The 16,282-nt window shown below is 37.0% G+C and overlaps 1 protein-coding gene across 1 annotated transcript; it reads left to right on the top strand.

The window, feature by feature from the left end:
- The first annotated feature begins 62 nt into the window (after window positions 1–62).
- LOC149679147 (E3 ubiquitin-protein ligase UHRF1-like) lies at window positions 63–8,807 on the top strand. The gene is made up of 11 exons (XM_089834791.1): window positions 63–298; window positions 380–571; window positions 1,708–1,931; window positions 2,301–2,504; window positions 3,572–3,705; window positions 3,783–4,291; window positions 5,302–5,408; window positions 6,395–6,557; window positions 6,627–6,764; window positions 6,853–7,083; window positions 8,476–8,807. Exons 1-11 carry the CDS (start codon window positions 131–133, stop codon window positions 8,701–8,703), a joined length of 2,298 nt encoding a protein of 765 aa, XP_089690917.1. The 5' UTR covers window positions 63–130; the 3' UTR covers window positions 8,704–8,807.
- The last annotated feature ends 7,475 nt before the right edge of the window (window positions 8,808–16,282 follow it).

The raw sequence follows: 16,282 nt of genomic DNA, 5'->3' as shown, positions 1-16,282 counted from the left end.
CTACTGCAGCTGTTGTTGCAATCGTGAGGCACGTGCAATATTTCAGTGACTACGCGCTCACCGCTCGGTTCATTTAACAATATCAAAGTTGCTAGATTGGAGAACATTAGCGGCTAAAGTAGAGATAAAAATGAGACTTCAAGTAGATTACGCTGATGGTTCAGTTTCTGGGAAGATATTTCAAATCAGTTCCAAAGATTTTTCTAAAACTCAAAGGGTTAAAACGTTCAGGAACACTGTGTCGCTATGTATAGATATTCCTACAAATCGGTTTGACTTAATCTTTCAAGGGAAAGTGGTAAGTTGCGCTTTTTTCGTTGTTGTTCTGGTATTCATCTACCTTTATTTTTACTAATTAAATTAAAATGAATCAAAACAGCTCACTGATCAACACACCGATGAAAGTGGGACCGTCGAAGAAGCACTCCTACACAATTATGGTATCGAGGAGAGGCATACTCTTCAAGTTCGTGTAAAGCTTGACCTCGATGCTCATGTCAAGGATGAAAAGAAAATCAGCTTGTCTAGTGGCGTAAATGGAAATAACGATGAAGCGGCCACTAACTGCATTGTACGTAGCTTCACAACTTTTGAGCTTTTCGGCAGTAATTAAGACGGAAAACCAACCACCCTTTTATCATAACTGAAGCTTACCATACATAAATTAACCTTTTCTAATATTTCGCATTTACTAATTTCATGGAGGTGCAATACGTAACAACATTGCATTCACAAAAATTGTGGTTACCAAACTTTATAAGAGTATTTTTAGCAGTGTTCCAATGCTTTACTTTAACGCACAAGCGGTTTGGGAGAGATATTAATTGTTCGGACCTGTTTTTAAATTACTGGTTAATTAGAAATCTTTAGGAAAACTAAAGGGGGAGTAGTCCTAAGGACCAGTTTACTATTTTGGAAGTAGTTCGGGGAGCCCAGCGGTCCTATAATTTCTATAAAATCTTATATTTTTGAACCTGTCCTATATTATATTATAAATTCATGAAAGGTCTTAAGTTAAAGCTGCTCTTTCAGACGATCCAACTTTTTGACTAAGCTTGATAGGTCAACTCGAGTTGAATCAACTAGTTGGATCGTGTGAATAGAAACTGGATGAGTTGAGTGACCTAAAAAGTAAGCTAAGAAAATTTGGATCAGTGATCCAACTTCTGCTGACTCAACTCTTTGAATTCATTTCTTCAGCCAATCAAAACGAATTAGAAAAAAATCGCGCGTTATCAAAGTAGGTGGCACTTCCATTTGGCGGTGAAAGTTTTTAATCGCGTGAAAGAGGATTTACTCAACTTTTCGCTTCAAAAGTTCATAAAACGTTTTGAGTAATTTAGTTGGATCGTCTGAAAGTACCTTTTAGTGTTTTTAATTATTAGTCACTTTTTCAAGTAAATAATAATTGTGTCTGTGTTTGCCCTTCAATATTTGAATAGAGACGTAAGATCACTTTAAAATAAAGATATCCACACTCTTTAATCCTATATAATCCTATAATTGGCATCAAATCTCAACTATACCAAGATTTACAAAGTAGTTTAAAAGCAATGGGCCCCTTTACTGAACTTTACATTATTTGTTGTAATTAGTCATATATAATGTCATGAAGACCATTTCAATGGTTTTTTTGTGTTTCTGTTGGTTTTGCGCACAAACATGTAATCAAGTCTTAACGCACATTTTTTTCTCCCCACTTTTAAGGAAGAGGTTAGCAATTCTTCAGAATCCGCAGCGACTTTGGAACCTACTAGCAGTCAATATTTTAACGTTGGGGAACTCGTCGACGCAAAAAACGTGCATTTTCAAGGAGCTTGGATGGAAGCTAAAATAGTCGGAATTTTTCGAAAAGCGGAAGAACCACTTCAACCATCCTCAGGCAATGAAGATGCAGACTCGCTAATTTATTCCGTTGAATTTGAATCAGAGTGAGAATATTTTAAAGCTATTCATTTCCTTAATCCAAAAGTCCATCAATAATGAACTAGCGTGTTTATTGTGCCATTTTGAGTCGAAAATGATCTATGACATTTTGCCCCCCCCCTCCGAGCAAAAGTTAAGATTGGAGTAATTTACGGATGACCCCTTGAATTTAATTAAGAAATTCAAAGACAATGATTTCTAATTTAATTAAGGGGTCATCCTAAAACATTCCAATCATATCCTGAAAACAGTGGCTCGGACGGCAAAATGTCGTAGAACATTTTCGACCCAAAATAGCTCAAAGAACATCTCCCTTAATCTCTGATAGACTTTTCAGAAACATCCTTAATATATTGTCGGTTTTTTGTTTCTAGCGAAACCAAGGCTGAGCTTTCGTTAAAAAGTATTCGCCCTAGAGCTCGACAAAAGGTGACATATGAAAAAGTGACACCTGGATCGAAAATCATGGTGAATTATAACACTGATGATTCAACGAAAATTGGACACTATTACGACATGATCGTCAATCGCAAAAGTGCAAGGAGACTGAAATATGTCATTGGAACCGTCTTCTTTGGGTATTTTATTTTTTTTCTAGCTTTTTTGTATTTATAGCTAAGAATTAATTAGCAACTGATGATTGATCAAATTAACTTACCTTGTCCCACTATTAACGCGTGTGCTGGAGTTAAAGATCCGGTTAAAGTTTAATTTCACTTAGTTTTCATCTCAATTGCTTCCTAAAGTCCTAAAATTAATGTTTGATCCTATTATTCTGGAAGAAGTCCCGTAAAATCCTTTATTTCCATAAAACCATTATCATTTTCTATAAAAACAATTTGAGAGTCGACTGGTGACACTTCAACCCACTGGTATCAAATAGTAAAAGTACATTCAAGCCCTAAATAATGCATTTATGAGTGTAATAAGAACTTCCATCGAAACAAGTCACGTAAATAAAATTCCGTATTACCTAGGTGTGGTTGGGGTGGGGAGGGCGTATTTGTTTCGTATATGCTAATGTAGTACAGTATTCATGTTTTCTAACTTGCTATGGGAATGTTCGAGATGGCCGAACGGTTGGGGTATAGCCCTTACCACAACTAGCTAAAACGGTATATTCGTCTATCCAGCCTCTGACACAAACCATAAACATACACACTCTCAGATCATAATCTTAAAAGCCAGTATGTCTGTCGCAACTTAGATAAAAACCTATAACAGCTACACGTTGAAGGGTCAAGAGAAAACTATAAATAAATAACAGCGACCCAGTTCATGTGGACATTGTTTCATAAAGAAGGGGCTTTTAAATTTCTAGCCGCCATTTAAAAAGATTTTAACAAATCGAGCCCAAAAGACTATTCAACCCGTCTATAGGTTAAAGGAAACTTTGTTGCATAGAGAAGATTTTTTCATTTCTGGGCGCCATTTATTAAGATGGCGGCAGATTGGAAAAATATTTCTGAGTACGCGCCTACTGCTTACGAGTAACGTTCCTGCCAATTTTCTGCCTTATAGGGCAAGCGGTTTGGGCTGGGCGTTGATTATCAGTCAGAACTTTGATTTATATGGATATTAACACAAATTTCGACTTTTCTTTAAGAATTTCAGTTCCTTCAATCGTATTTTTATTTCCCAACAGAGTTGAAGACACTGCGCTACAGGACTGCAAAATTCATCTAGTGGATGAAATGTATATTATAGAAGACAATGTCCTCTTGGCAGATAGAGATGCCACCTTAAATGAACTGATGCTCAAGGGCTCTAGTCTAAAAAGTACAATTTGTTTGTTGATCAGCCAATTTTAGTATATCACTTAAATTTTTCACGTTATTCTTCTTGCGCTCCAATAGGACTTAGAAAACCCGAGTGTTCCCGCTGTCAGGATAGACCTGACGTTACATGCCGAGAATGTTCGTGTTCAGTGTGTGGTGGTAAAGATGAACCTCACCAACAAATAGTGTGCGATCAGTGTCAAGAGTGCTTTCACCTCTGGTGCCTGAATCCAAAGTTGGATTCGGTACCAGAGGGTGATTGGTTCTGCGCCAGTTGCAAAAATAAGGATGATATCCGCAAACCAGGACAAAAAGGGAAAAGCAAAAAAAATTCGAGAGGGTCCATGAAATCATCCACTCGTGATTGGGGTAAAGGCATGGCTTGCGCCGGAAGAACCAAAGAATGCACGATTGTGCCCATGGATCATTTTGGCCCCATACCTGGAATAGTAGTAGGAATGTCCTGGCAGTACAGGATTCTAGCCTCTGAAGCTGGCGTTCATCGTCCACCAGTTGGTGGAATACACGGACGGGAAGAGGACGGAGCGTTTTCAATAGCGCTCTCCGGAGGCTACGAAGATGATCTTGTTAGTAGTCGTTGAGTCCAGATTTTCGATGTACGCTCTCTCTTGAAAAAAGTGATGCTAAGATCCGCCTCTTGGACGCGCATAATACGAATGAGAGGGAAATGGGTTACCACCAGGGTTCGTATAGAACCTGAATAAGGCGGGGATTTCGAAAGAAGTGGGGAGAGTAAGGGATAAGTCAGGGATTTGTCCTAAGTTTTGTCCTAAAATGCCAAGGATATGTCAAGTATTTCTTTTGGTATATCAAACCATGTTTCTAGCAATGGTAAATATGGGTCAGGTGTGATGAAGTGGGCTCTGGTAAACACCTTAAAATTATCTGGGATATTTTCAAAAATTCGTCAGGGATAAGCTGGAAAAGTCAGGTATTTTCAATATAACAATTTCGTCCGAAGCCTGCTTACTTAAAAAAGGAGGTTTCAAGATGTTTTTTGGTTCAATCTTAAAATTATGTTGATGAATCATGACGTATTTTCGAAACTCCGGTCTGTTAGATGGACATTACGATTGGCTTCAAAATAACGGCCCATTTTTCAAGTGCAGCGTATATCGAAAATCGGTGAAGAAATTTCAAGCAAAGTTTATTTCTCATAAAGATTGCGCTTCTAATGCATTGTTCTCTAAAGATGAATTTTCAAAAGCTTGTGTTGAGAGCAAAATTCTAGGGAGTGCTTGGTAATCTTAAAAATTATCGTAAAAATTAAAATGTTTCTCGTACCCTGTTGATGTATATACAAAGCAAGGAATACGCGCCTATGAAAACCCGTCTTTAGTGTAGTGAGTGGTACTAAAAATTATTCACAAAAGGCAACTGGTGATTTAAGTCGCTATTTTCTCGCTCATACAGTCCTTTCTGCGGGATCAATTCCTCTTGTGTATAAAATGCTCAGCTTGAACTTCACTTATGTGGTTGTTGTTGCGTGTGGGAAACGCCTATTTGATAGAAGCGCAACATTTTTGGCCCATATTATCACGGAACGATAGCAATGAACGGATTCGTTTATTTTTAGGATGAAGGAGACACATTCTACTACACCGGAAGTGGAGGCAGGGACCTCGGTGGGAATAAGAGAACGGCGGAACAATCTTGCGATCAAGTTCTAACTGATAAAAACCAGTAATAATTATTTCTTCTTATGGCCTTTTCAGACGATACAACTTTTTTGACTTGTTAAGACGAGTCAACCCGAGTTAACTAGTTGGGGCTTATGAACAGAAGTTGGACAAGTTGAATCACCAAATTAAAAATTGATCATTGACCCATCTAGTTGAGTCGGATGTTGTTTCGTTTGAAAAAGCCTTTAAAGCAACAGGCGGCTCCATTATCGCCCCTTGCATTCTGGCTAGCCTTCTGGACACGAATTTTATCTAGCCAAAGGCAGGAACCAATCAGAACTAATGCACTAGGTCCCATTGGTTCCTGCCTTTGGCTTAACTAGCCTTTAGAAAGCTTAAACACTGTGTAGTAGAAAAGCCATCTTTAGGGGGAACCATTAGGGATAGCATTTTTCGACAATTATAAGGTTTTGAGCAACCAAAAAGAAAATGAGGAAACTGAGCCTCATTTAAATTAGTTTTGTTATTTGAAAATCGAGACTAGTTAGAAACAGGAAAATACATTAGGCACAAAGGCTAATGATGTCGTAATGGTGTCACCATCCGGTTTAAAGATCAGTATTTCGCGCTGTCGTTTGCTTCGAAGTAACTCTGGTGCATTGCAATTATTGCTACTTTATTTATTGATGTTATAACAGTTTGGTTATAATCAAGATGTCCCCTCAAAGTCTAAAATTAAGCACATTTTTCTAGTAGCAACGTCATCATAACCTAGTCTAAGTGAGCCAATAAGATAATTTAAAATATTCGTTACGTGTGGAAGGGAGGGGATCTGTACTGGGCAATGAAGTAAATACTAACCATTCTCCATTGCTACATTTGAAATTACATCTATTCCTGATGAAATGTATTATTTTTATATTCTATCTTGAGAAACTAATTTCAAATTTAATGACAGATTTACACGCTATTAGCACTTTATGGTTAACATTAGTTGATAGTCGCGATCATTTAAATAACCATAAAATATTTAATTTACTTTTCTAGAGCGTTAGCCAAAAATTGCGCAGCGCCGTTAAATGATAAGGAGGGAGCCGAAGCCAAAGACTGGCGGAGCGGGAAACCCATTAGGGTTTTAAGAGGTTTCAAAGGTTTTAAACACTCCAAGTATTGTCCTGAAAAAGGTTATCGATACGATGGAATCTATAAGGTGAAGAAATAACATAAAGACTGAACCTATTTAGTGTTCAGGTGTAGCTAACTAAAGTTAAAATTGTAGGTCGTCAAATACTGGCCCCAGAAAGGCCGTTCCGGATTCATAGTTTGGCGCTACCTTCTCCAAAGGGACGATCCAACACCAGCCCCATGGACTGAAGAAGGGAAGAAAATAATGGAAAATCTCGGAATTAAAATGCAGGTAAACTAATTTGGAAACGAAGAAATACTGTGGTCGACCATCCTTACTAATTTTTTAGCAAAGAGTTTAATTAATATTTTCTATGTAGATGTTAAATGAATCTGAATCTTCACAAACTAACGAAGAAAGTGAGGAAAAGCCTTCTAGTAAGAATCGGAAAAGGAAGAGATCTCCTCAAGACTCTGTTGCTCCCGAACCAAAGAAAAACAAACCGGCTCCTTACGTTCCACCCAAAAAAGTAGCGGCCATGATGTCAGTGGATAGTATTAATGAAAAGATATGGGAAGCGTGCAGTTCGTTTTACGAGAAAGGCGAATTGGTAAGTTTATGTTTTATTACAATTTGATCACACATCCCCTCCCGCTCTTTAATGAACTAAGAAAATAAGGCTATCCCACAACAATTCTTAGAATCGTAAGAACTATCTCTGTAGGCAGTGTCAAAATGGTTAAATTCCAAATTAAGCCAATTGGGCACATTCCCTCAGTATAAGGGGTCATACCCCTGACCTTTCCATTTACGGTGGTGTGGAGTTTGCTCTCTCGCTTCTCAGCAAGAAGGTCCCAGGTTCGATCCTGGACAACGGTACCCTGGGAACAAACCCTACTGCGTAGAGTTTGCAACTTCTGTTCCCACTGTTAAATTAATCATACTTCACGTTGTTACCCGGTTTCCTCTTTCCGTCAAAACTTGCTGAGGGCGCTGTTGGTTAGTTGTGGCTTATGGCCTAACCAACATCCCTCATGCTTTCTAAAGCGACCCACCCACCTATAAACAAGCCAGATTATAAGAAAGCTTAAATTATCATTATAGTTCCGTATATTAGTATATTAAAATGAACATAAACAGATAATAACAAAGTAAGATTAGATTTTTACCTGCCCGAGTGACGATGACGTCACGGCGAGGTATTACAATGGACGTGTCTGTCACCGCGTTCGCAAATCGGAGCAAACTTGTTTGGACAAAGCAATTTTTGGCTTCTACTCCCATCGTTAGGATTAAGAAATACGCGGCGAAGGGTTAGGGTTACGAGAAACGTCTAGCCCCCAATGGCAGGGCTTCCACCAAAGGTTCAAGCAATAGCGCTTTTTCCCATCATTTAATGCGAATCAATCGTCTTATATCCCTTAAATTTCCAAAAATTGTTAAAGAGGCATACGCTTTAATTGAAACTTCAGCAATAGCAATGTTTAAAATGATTTTAGGAATAAAGTTTCTTAAAACGATTTAACTAGAATTAAGGTAAATTACGGACGATTAAAATAATTCATATCAGGGATAGATTTATTTTTTTAAGTCTTAAAAAATAAATCTATCCCTGTTCATATAAATTATATTTATTTAATTTTTAAGAAAAACCTCTCAATTTCGTCTCGACTCGGAGAGGTTAATTTTGGTTTCCCAACTTGTTATTTTAAAAACATAGTAGCGTTCAATTTCAACTACCATGAAAAATTAGACCGCCATGATGTCATAACAGTGTCGCCTTTGGGGGGGGGGGGAGTCTGTTATTCTCGTCTGCCTGTTTGTTTCATAGACAACCTTTATTTTGGAAAATATTTGTTTAAATGCAAAGCCTTTCAGTTTTATTTTATTTTCTATTATTCTATTCTAATTAAATAATAATCAATTCCGTATTACCCCCTCCCCCTTAAAACAATAAAAATTTATTTCGACAAATTTATTTTATATATTGTTCTCGTTTCAGGAATTTAAGAAAAAAGTAATGGAGAGCTTCAATTGCCTAATTTGCCAAGATTTTGTTACAGACCCCGTGACTCTAAATTGCAGCCACTCCTTTTGTTTAACCTGCGTGAAACGACAGTTGAGTGTAAAGCAATATGAATGCGTACATTGTAGAGACGTTCTAAGCGACGACTTCCAATCTACCATTAACGAAATGTTAAGAGAAATTTTGAGAAATTTAATTCGTTGAGTAACGATGTACTCAATCACGTATTCACTTTGGAGGAAAAAAATAACAAAATATCTTGAACGTTTCCCAAGTAGTGGAATAATTTTAAAATAACTTTTTTATCTAAAACGTGGTATAAAATTACCGTGAAAGAAAAATAGCTGGAGAAAGGGTTTATAATTTTATAAATTAATAAGTTGTAGATTGTTCTTTATTTAAAGTTTTAACGGGTATTAAAATTTATTTGAATTTTAAGAAAAACTATTTCATCTACAACCAATTTCTATCATACTCCGTGTGGTTATGTAATAACTAGAGGTGTGCGGTTAACCGTTCCAATCGAATACCGAACCGAATAATTCGATCCGGTATTCGATAAGCCCATTTCCACTATTCGATACGAATATCGAATACCGAACTGACTATTCGGTTAAAGTTCGACTACCATAAATTTAGGTCCTGGGCAATTGAGAGACCCACCTTATTTAAAAAAATTCATCCCGATTTTATTTGTCTCCCATCAAAAACTACCATGTGCCTAGGAAAATTTTAAGAACTGCTTGGCCACCAATGAGGAGAGGTATTTTGAAATTTAGGAGCTTCTAAATGTTTTGCTTTGTATTACCTATTCGTGAATATTAGGGTTACTACCCGATTAATCGCGAATATGCTTAACTATTCACGATTAATCGGTTAGTAAAAAATTTACCAAGGCCTAACTATTCGGTATTCGATTTGGAATAAGCTATTCGATACGGTATTTGATTAGGAAAATGTTTTGGTATTCGGTAACCGGTTCGATAGCCAAAAAGCGGTATTCGCACACCCCTAGTACTAATATCCAACGGAGTAATGCGCTGATAACTAGTAATTTAGTTAGTGTGAACGTACAAAGGCAGTGTACCCGATGCCATGGATATTTCAATCGTAAAGGGGACTGGTAAAAGTTACGGCTTTGATAGTTCAAAAATTTGTTTTGAAGTTCAGAAAAAAAAAGTTCTGAAACGTTTCTGATAAGAGTTTGTAGAAGTGTAGAATCATTTTAGAACTCTTCCTAGAAATGAAGAATTTTGCATTGTTTGCTAGTCCCGTATGAATTTATATTGTCTTCTGAGCCAGATTTTGCATGCATGCATGTATATGTATAGAAAGCCTTCCTCACTGGAAGCGATTAGACAAGGTGAGGTTGGCTTCGAACTTTCTTAGATATCGGGAACACCTTCAATTGACCCGTATGTTGATGGATTTAGTGTTCTGGCAAACGAAATTGTGAAATTTCTTACTGCAAGGGTTTATTTATGATTGGTATAATTTTCTGCGATTTACAGAAAGACAAAAAATGTATGCTAAACTAGAAATTGCACCTCATAGTGTCGTTGTCAGTGTACCCCACGAGTATTGAATTTAGAAAGCATTTCTCGGATTTACGTGCCACTCTTCGTAACTTCATAGTGTACTATGAGAGACACTGTATAGCCTTAGATTGTTGTTGGGTGCTGTCATAGCCCACTCGATTACGCGCATGAGGACGCGAGCAGCTTGAATTTTTTCAGCTTTTTTCCTCGCTTTCCCGAGATCAAGAATGAGAAAATTTTGACCGTTTGAACAGTGCATTTTCTAGAGGCTGGTGAAGCCAGAAAATCTGATGAGCTCAGCACGGCGAGCGTAGCGAGAAAAAAAGTGTCGTCTGATTGTTGTTGGGTGCTGTCGTAGCCCACTCGATCACGCGCATCACGACGCGAGCGGCTTGCGTTGTCGAGTGCGTGATCGAGTGGGCTATGGTGCTGTACAACCTTAGCACATTGGAAACCACACAGAGTGATGCAAAATGATTTTTGCCCTTAGAAGTAGTCGCGACAGTAAAGCAAATATGCCTATGATCCGACAGAGACGGCTCATTGGATACATGCCAGTTAAGACGCAGAAGACGCAAGGTTTTCCGTGGCTAACGTAAGGTCAATGACCTCCCTTCCGCGAACATGCAAAGCTACACTTAAACTACAATTTAAGCGGCAATGAAAGTTCTGAGGGGGCTAGCTGGTGGCAGAAATGGAACTCGTTTGAAAGAAGAAAAGCTCAAATATTTGGAAGTGCGTTTGGAACAAACTTATCCAAAATTAATTACGATTTTTTTGGCCCCTGCTCACCCAAATGTAATAAATCATATACCAAAAGAAAGCTTCGTCTCCCTCTATTCATTGCACACCGTTAAAATGAGCGCAAACGATAATTAATCGATATAATATTAGATACGGTACCGCAATATACAATGGAGGCCTCTTGGAGGGTAGCCGGGAACTTTGGTTGATAAGCGGTGGAGATAAACGAAATTATACTAATTGGTGAATTTATATGCATTTCAAAAAAATTTAAGTGTAATTTTTAGTTCGCGTTTTGTTTATTTTCAATGGTTTTCTTGGAAAAGGAAATAACAAATACACGTGAAAATGGTTTTAAACCAAGAAAATCATATGCTACCTCCTTTTCCAGAAATTTAAGGTGTTTTTAGTTTCTCTTTTTCTTTAGCCTAACAATTCTTTCGTTTTTCTAAATAAATTTTGTTAAAATTGCCCTAAATCTCATTTATTTCGTTGTCTACGTTCGATTAGGTTAGGTTAGGTTAGGTTTGGTTGAAACTGCCACCCTTAAAATCAATTTTTTTAAACTTCTCTTTATTTGCGCCGAAAAATTTTAGCACCATATTTTTTATCATATCAAACTACATCAGAAAAGAAAAAAAAAATTCCGAGCAGGGGCTATTCTTGAAAATTGCCATTTTTTTCATTTTAGCATTCTCTGTGTGAATTTTATTATATTTAATACAAAATTAATTATGAAAATTGGATATAGTGCTTCAAGTGTCTTGTCTCTGAAAATGTACACCGCTTCCGATAAAACCCACCAGAACGGAGAAGGTTTATTTAGTTTCACAGTTTCGGCCCAATCATTATAGAAAATGAAAATCCATCTATTCATTCATATGACTTTGTATTTTTCCACTTTTCTTTGTTCCTACCTTAATTGTTGTTAAATCGTTAGTTTCATTAGAACTTAATGCGGTGAAACTAATAATGAAGTTTAAAGTTCCGCGTAGGTGTGGTTTAATTACGTTCCTATAACAAAGAGGAGAGAGAGACGGAGAGATAATCAGTATAGGCAGACGTGATCCATGCGTGTTGAAAACGGGGGTAAATCTACAGACGGTACGTCGCGGCGCCTGAACGCAGCTTTCTCGCGCATAGATGACATAGGGGATGACAGAGACACGACGAGGAGGTCTATCCACCCATGCGGAAATGATATGAGTCCTGAAACTAAATTTATAAAGCGCGTTTCTATCACCTTTCTCTCCTCTTTGCCTATAGAGGTAAAAAATTGCGTTAAGAATGTTTACCGCGAAAAAACGTTATCCACATAAATGTGATGAACATCAAATATATAGGGAGTACTAACCTTAGGTCAAATGGTCGTTAAATATAACCCTCAAAATGTTTAACAAATGTTCGTGGAATTAATTGCAAGCAAAAGAAAGGAAAATACAAGTTACAAGTATTTATTTGCTCTCGCAACCACAACAAGATGATTAGCCGTTTCCGTATTTTTTTATTTTAGCATTAACAGTTACGGCCCAATCATTACAGAAAAGAATGAAAGATGGTTTTTGTCCAACAAATTTAAAATGCTCGTGTTACGATTAAAAGAAATTTTATATTGTCTAGCAGCCTTCAAATCCATCTAGTCATTCTTGTGACTTCTACATCTTACAAATTTGTTGCGCTTTTTTAATGACCATATTGCAACCAGGGAAGCCATAGCTGCTGCCGAAGAGAGATTTCTTTTCGCTTTTTTTAGGGTGATAATTGACACGTCACGCTTCAACTATGTAGATATTACACCTATAATGGAACCGTTGCCACATATACTGTCAAGTCCTCATTTAATCTCGCTAAGCTTCATCCAACAACCGACACCGAAAAACTTAATTTTTTCCGAGCGTATCTTAAAGTCCAAAATAGCTAGGAAACGATTTAATCCCATTCACACCATTCTCCTTCCGGCATCAGATGATTTTGTAACACTCATTATTTGTACCTGCAGTCTGCAGAACATCTTGTATAAAGAACTGTGAATGTAGACGATCTGGATTAGCTTGCTGGGCAATGTGTGGTCATTGTCAAGGTATTAGCCGTAATAAAAAATCTTCAGGATGACGAAAAATATGAACGAAATGTTAAAAATGGGTCTTATATCTAATCCTTAACGACACTAGAATGTATATACCCCATATAAAACGGTTTTTCCCAACAAAAATTCGAGTAATATGGCTTTTCTTTTCTTTTTCCAGATTTAAGGATAGTAATATTTCAGGGACCATTTTTGAAGATGGGTCGATAATTTAGACTCGAAAATAGTTATTTTTATGGCGTTTTATACGTTCATGAAAATCATCTACTCAATAAAAAAATATCGAAAAAATTTAGATATCGGTAATATATTTGGCACTTCGAGCAGACATTTTCGAAGATGGCGCCCAAACTATCAGTAGCACGTCTTCAATATTCAAGTATGATGTTTAGACGGTCTTCAACATAATAATTACCAATTTTCATAATTTTTGAACCATATACTGTATCTAAATGGCATTGATGGCGGCCATTTTCCAACATGGCGGGCAAATTATCTGACTAATGGCTTCAATATTTTACTATGAGATTGACACAGCTCTGATTATAATACCTATCAATTTTCATAATTTTACAACAACATGGTGAAACTTACTGTACCTAGCATTCACGGCGGCCATTTTCCAATATGGCGACCAAACTATTGAGCACAGAGCTGTAAAATTTTGCCATGATGTTCATGTGGTTCCAATCATAATGTGTACCAATTTTCATAATTTATGAAGAAGAACGTGAAATACATTGTAGCTGTAATTCACGGCGGACATTTTCTAAGATGGCGGCGAAAGCTCGCGCTCTACAGCAGGGGACTTTTAGTATATTTTTTGTTGGGTCAAAAACAACACATGTACCAATTTTCATCTTTATGTTCAAATGTTCTAGGTCAAGAACTTTTTTGGCCTATCTGACCTGGCCTAGTAGGCCATTTGTCGCATTCCACTCCACATCGTAAATTCTCTAAGATTATTGAGCAATGAATCGTCAACATTAAAACCCAAACCAACCATTCCCCAATTAGATTAAAATCAAAATTGTGGATCAGAAAAAGGCCAAAATGATTGGAAATGATAAATGATTTCCCATGCAAAAACCACCTTATCATATTTCATAAAAACGAATACATAAGAAAACCCCATATCGTTATAAGTAACATTTATAACAATAAGTAAAACGCTTCCCATCGCCGTGATGCAATACTAATTTCAAGCGAGTAACAGCTATAGTTTCAAATAGTTTTTAACCCCATACTTAATGCCGTTGCGTCACTTATAAATCATTTATAATATTAATTTTTATATTTATCTCGTTATCTGAAAGAAGTCTCAATTTTAAAGTCATTTAAAATCCTTACTTAAATGCATTGCAAACGTTGCATGAATATTTCAAATGATCAATTCCAACCCCATTTTATCCATTAAGTCTAAATAGCTTTGAAATAATATATAACCGTAGCGTTCTTTAAAGGGAAAGTGAAAAGTTAAGTCGAGTGATGTTTTTAATCAATTCTTCTACTAATTAATTGTAAAACAAATGATTTTAAAATTAAAATTAGTTTGAGATTTCATGGATAATTTTAAATTTGAACCTCCGACCAAGCGCGTAACGCCTTACCTTCTTATTAACAAAATTCCCATACCAATCTCCATTGCGAATTAAATTTTGCGCGAGATTTGACAAAAATTGCGCGCGGTGTCACAATATAGTGTGTGAAACGAGAATTTTGTGAACTAGGCCATAGATGGCATTGCGTTACACGATTGGTCAGAGGTACCAGAAGTAAGATAAATGACTAGAAGTAAAGTGCTCTAGCATTGGTAATAGATCCTGACACTAGTGAACAAATTTGAGGATTTTATGCCGCTTCCATCGCGCCTACACTAGAGAGATAAAATTGGTCGAGTTCCAAAAACATTTCCTACCCCCGTTCCCCTCAACCTAAGCCGCGGAACACGGACGCGGGTGCTTGAATCTAGTTCGGCCGTCTACCGCCGCGAGTGTCTGACGTTTTGGAGGGGAAATTCAGAAACCGCTACCAGAGGGCCAACCGTCGGTGTGTTATCAAGAATATTCACTTTCGCAAAGCGAAGAATTTGGTTAACTCGATACTTCTAGTCCCTTATCTTACTTCTGGAGGTACTAATTTGAAGTTATTTGTGAAATCTCAACCCAATTTGAACTTTGAAATCATTCGGTGTTATTTCCTTGGTGTTTCACTGCGAAGATTGGTCTTAAGAATCAATAAAAAAATCACTTTTTTTTCATTTTCATCCTCAATTTAAATAAGCCTTAATTTCAGGCTAAATTCATCCAATAATTGTACACGCCCAAATGTACAATTATTGGATGAATTTAGCCTGAAATTAAGGCTTATTTAAAGGGAGGATGAAAATGAAAAACAAGTGATTTTTTTATTGATTTTATTACTTAGCTAACCATGAATCCCGAACCGTTACTAAAAATTCCTCGCAGACTTTGTTGGGTATTGATTATATTTGAAACTTTACCCTCTTAAGATAATATCATGAGTTAATAATATGTTAGCTCCCTATAAGTTACTCAGGCTCCATAGGCGTAATGTATCCAGCGATTTCTCCTCATTTCACCCTCGCGGGAAAAAAAATCCGAATGTTGCGCTCTCTCTAGTCGAAAAAAATCCCGCTCGTACGGCTCCTCGACCTCGAGTCGTCGGCTGCTTTTTCACCAAGGGAGTGTTTTAGTCGTGAATGTTTATGTTTTAACAATTTAACATTAAATCATGGCATTTGTGTCAGTACTGAGACAAAAAATGCACGAACTCAATGCAATTTGCCGATATTGATAAAGAATGCTAAAGATAAGAGTTGTTATTGTGACTTGAAACCAGAAAATTATACAACTGAGCTAAATCCAATCTACTGATCTCTTAACCGAGGCAACTGAGCGAAATATTCGGCTGCTTAAATAGCTCCAATATCATTGGCTAGCTTCCACTACACGCGCTTCCGGAAAAAAACCGGAAAGTAGAGTAAATAAGATTTTCGTTCACGTGGCGGCCGCAGAGCGTCGCATATAATTGGGAAGCCGGCGGCGCGGGAGAAAACGCTGGATTATAAAAATTAGTTGCCTGAGTAACTTATAGGGAGCTAACATATTAATAACTCATGATAATATCAAAGCTGATACTAAAATCGTAAAAACTCCCCTTTTATTCTATACGTAAGTTACCTTGATAATTTCATTTGATTATTATGGGCGGTTTCAGGGATTCGTGATAGTGTGGTAGAACCTTAGTAAGGTTTTAGTTTTGATATTTCATATCTGTCTCTATTGTTTAGCCATTTTGGTTGGTCGATAAAATTGGTTTTCTGTTCAATGCCTTTTTAGTTTTCATTCCTTAAGTATCTCGAAATGCTTTTAGAGGTTATTGCTTGTTTAGA

The sequence above is a fragment of the Phalangium opilio genome, unplaced genomic scaffold (genome assembly GCF_054372755.1).
Source record: "Phalangium opilio isolate 3A_F unplaced genomic scaffold, DU_Popi_V2 ptg000041l_1, whole genome shotgun sequence".
Classification (NCBI taxonomy): Eukaryota; Metazoa; Arthropoda; class Arachnida; order Opiliones; family Phalangiidae; genus Phalangium; species Phalangium opilio.
The sequence above is the reverse complement of the archived record's forward strand: the minus strand, read 5'-3'. Positions and strand labels throughout refer to the sequence as shown.

Excerpts from the sequence above, each read along its gene's own strand:
- LOC149679147 (XM_089834791.1), top strand. The coding sequence starts at position 131 with ATGAGACTTCAAGTAGATTACGCTGATGGTTCAGTTTCTGGGAAGATA. Across the intron at positions 2,505-3,571 it reads ATTGGAACCGTCTTCTTTGG|AGTTGAAGACACTGCGCTAC; the intron begins GTATTTTATTTT and ends ATTTCCCAACAG. Across the intron at positions 4,292-5,301 it reads GAGGCTACGAAGATGATCTT|GATGAAGGAGACACATTCTA; the intron begins GTTAGTAGTCGT and ends GTTTATTTTTAG.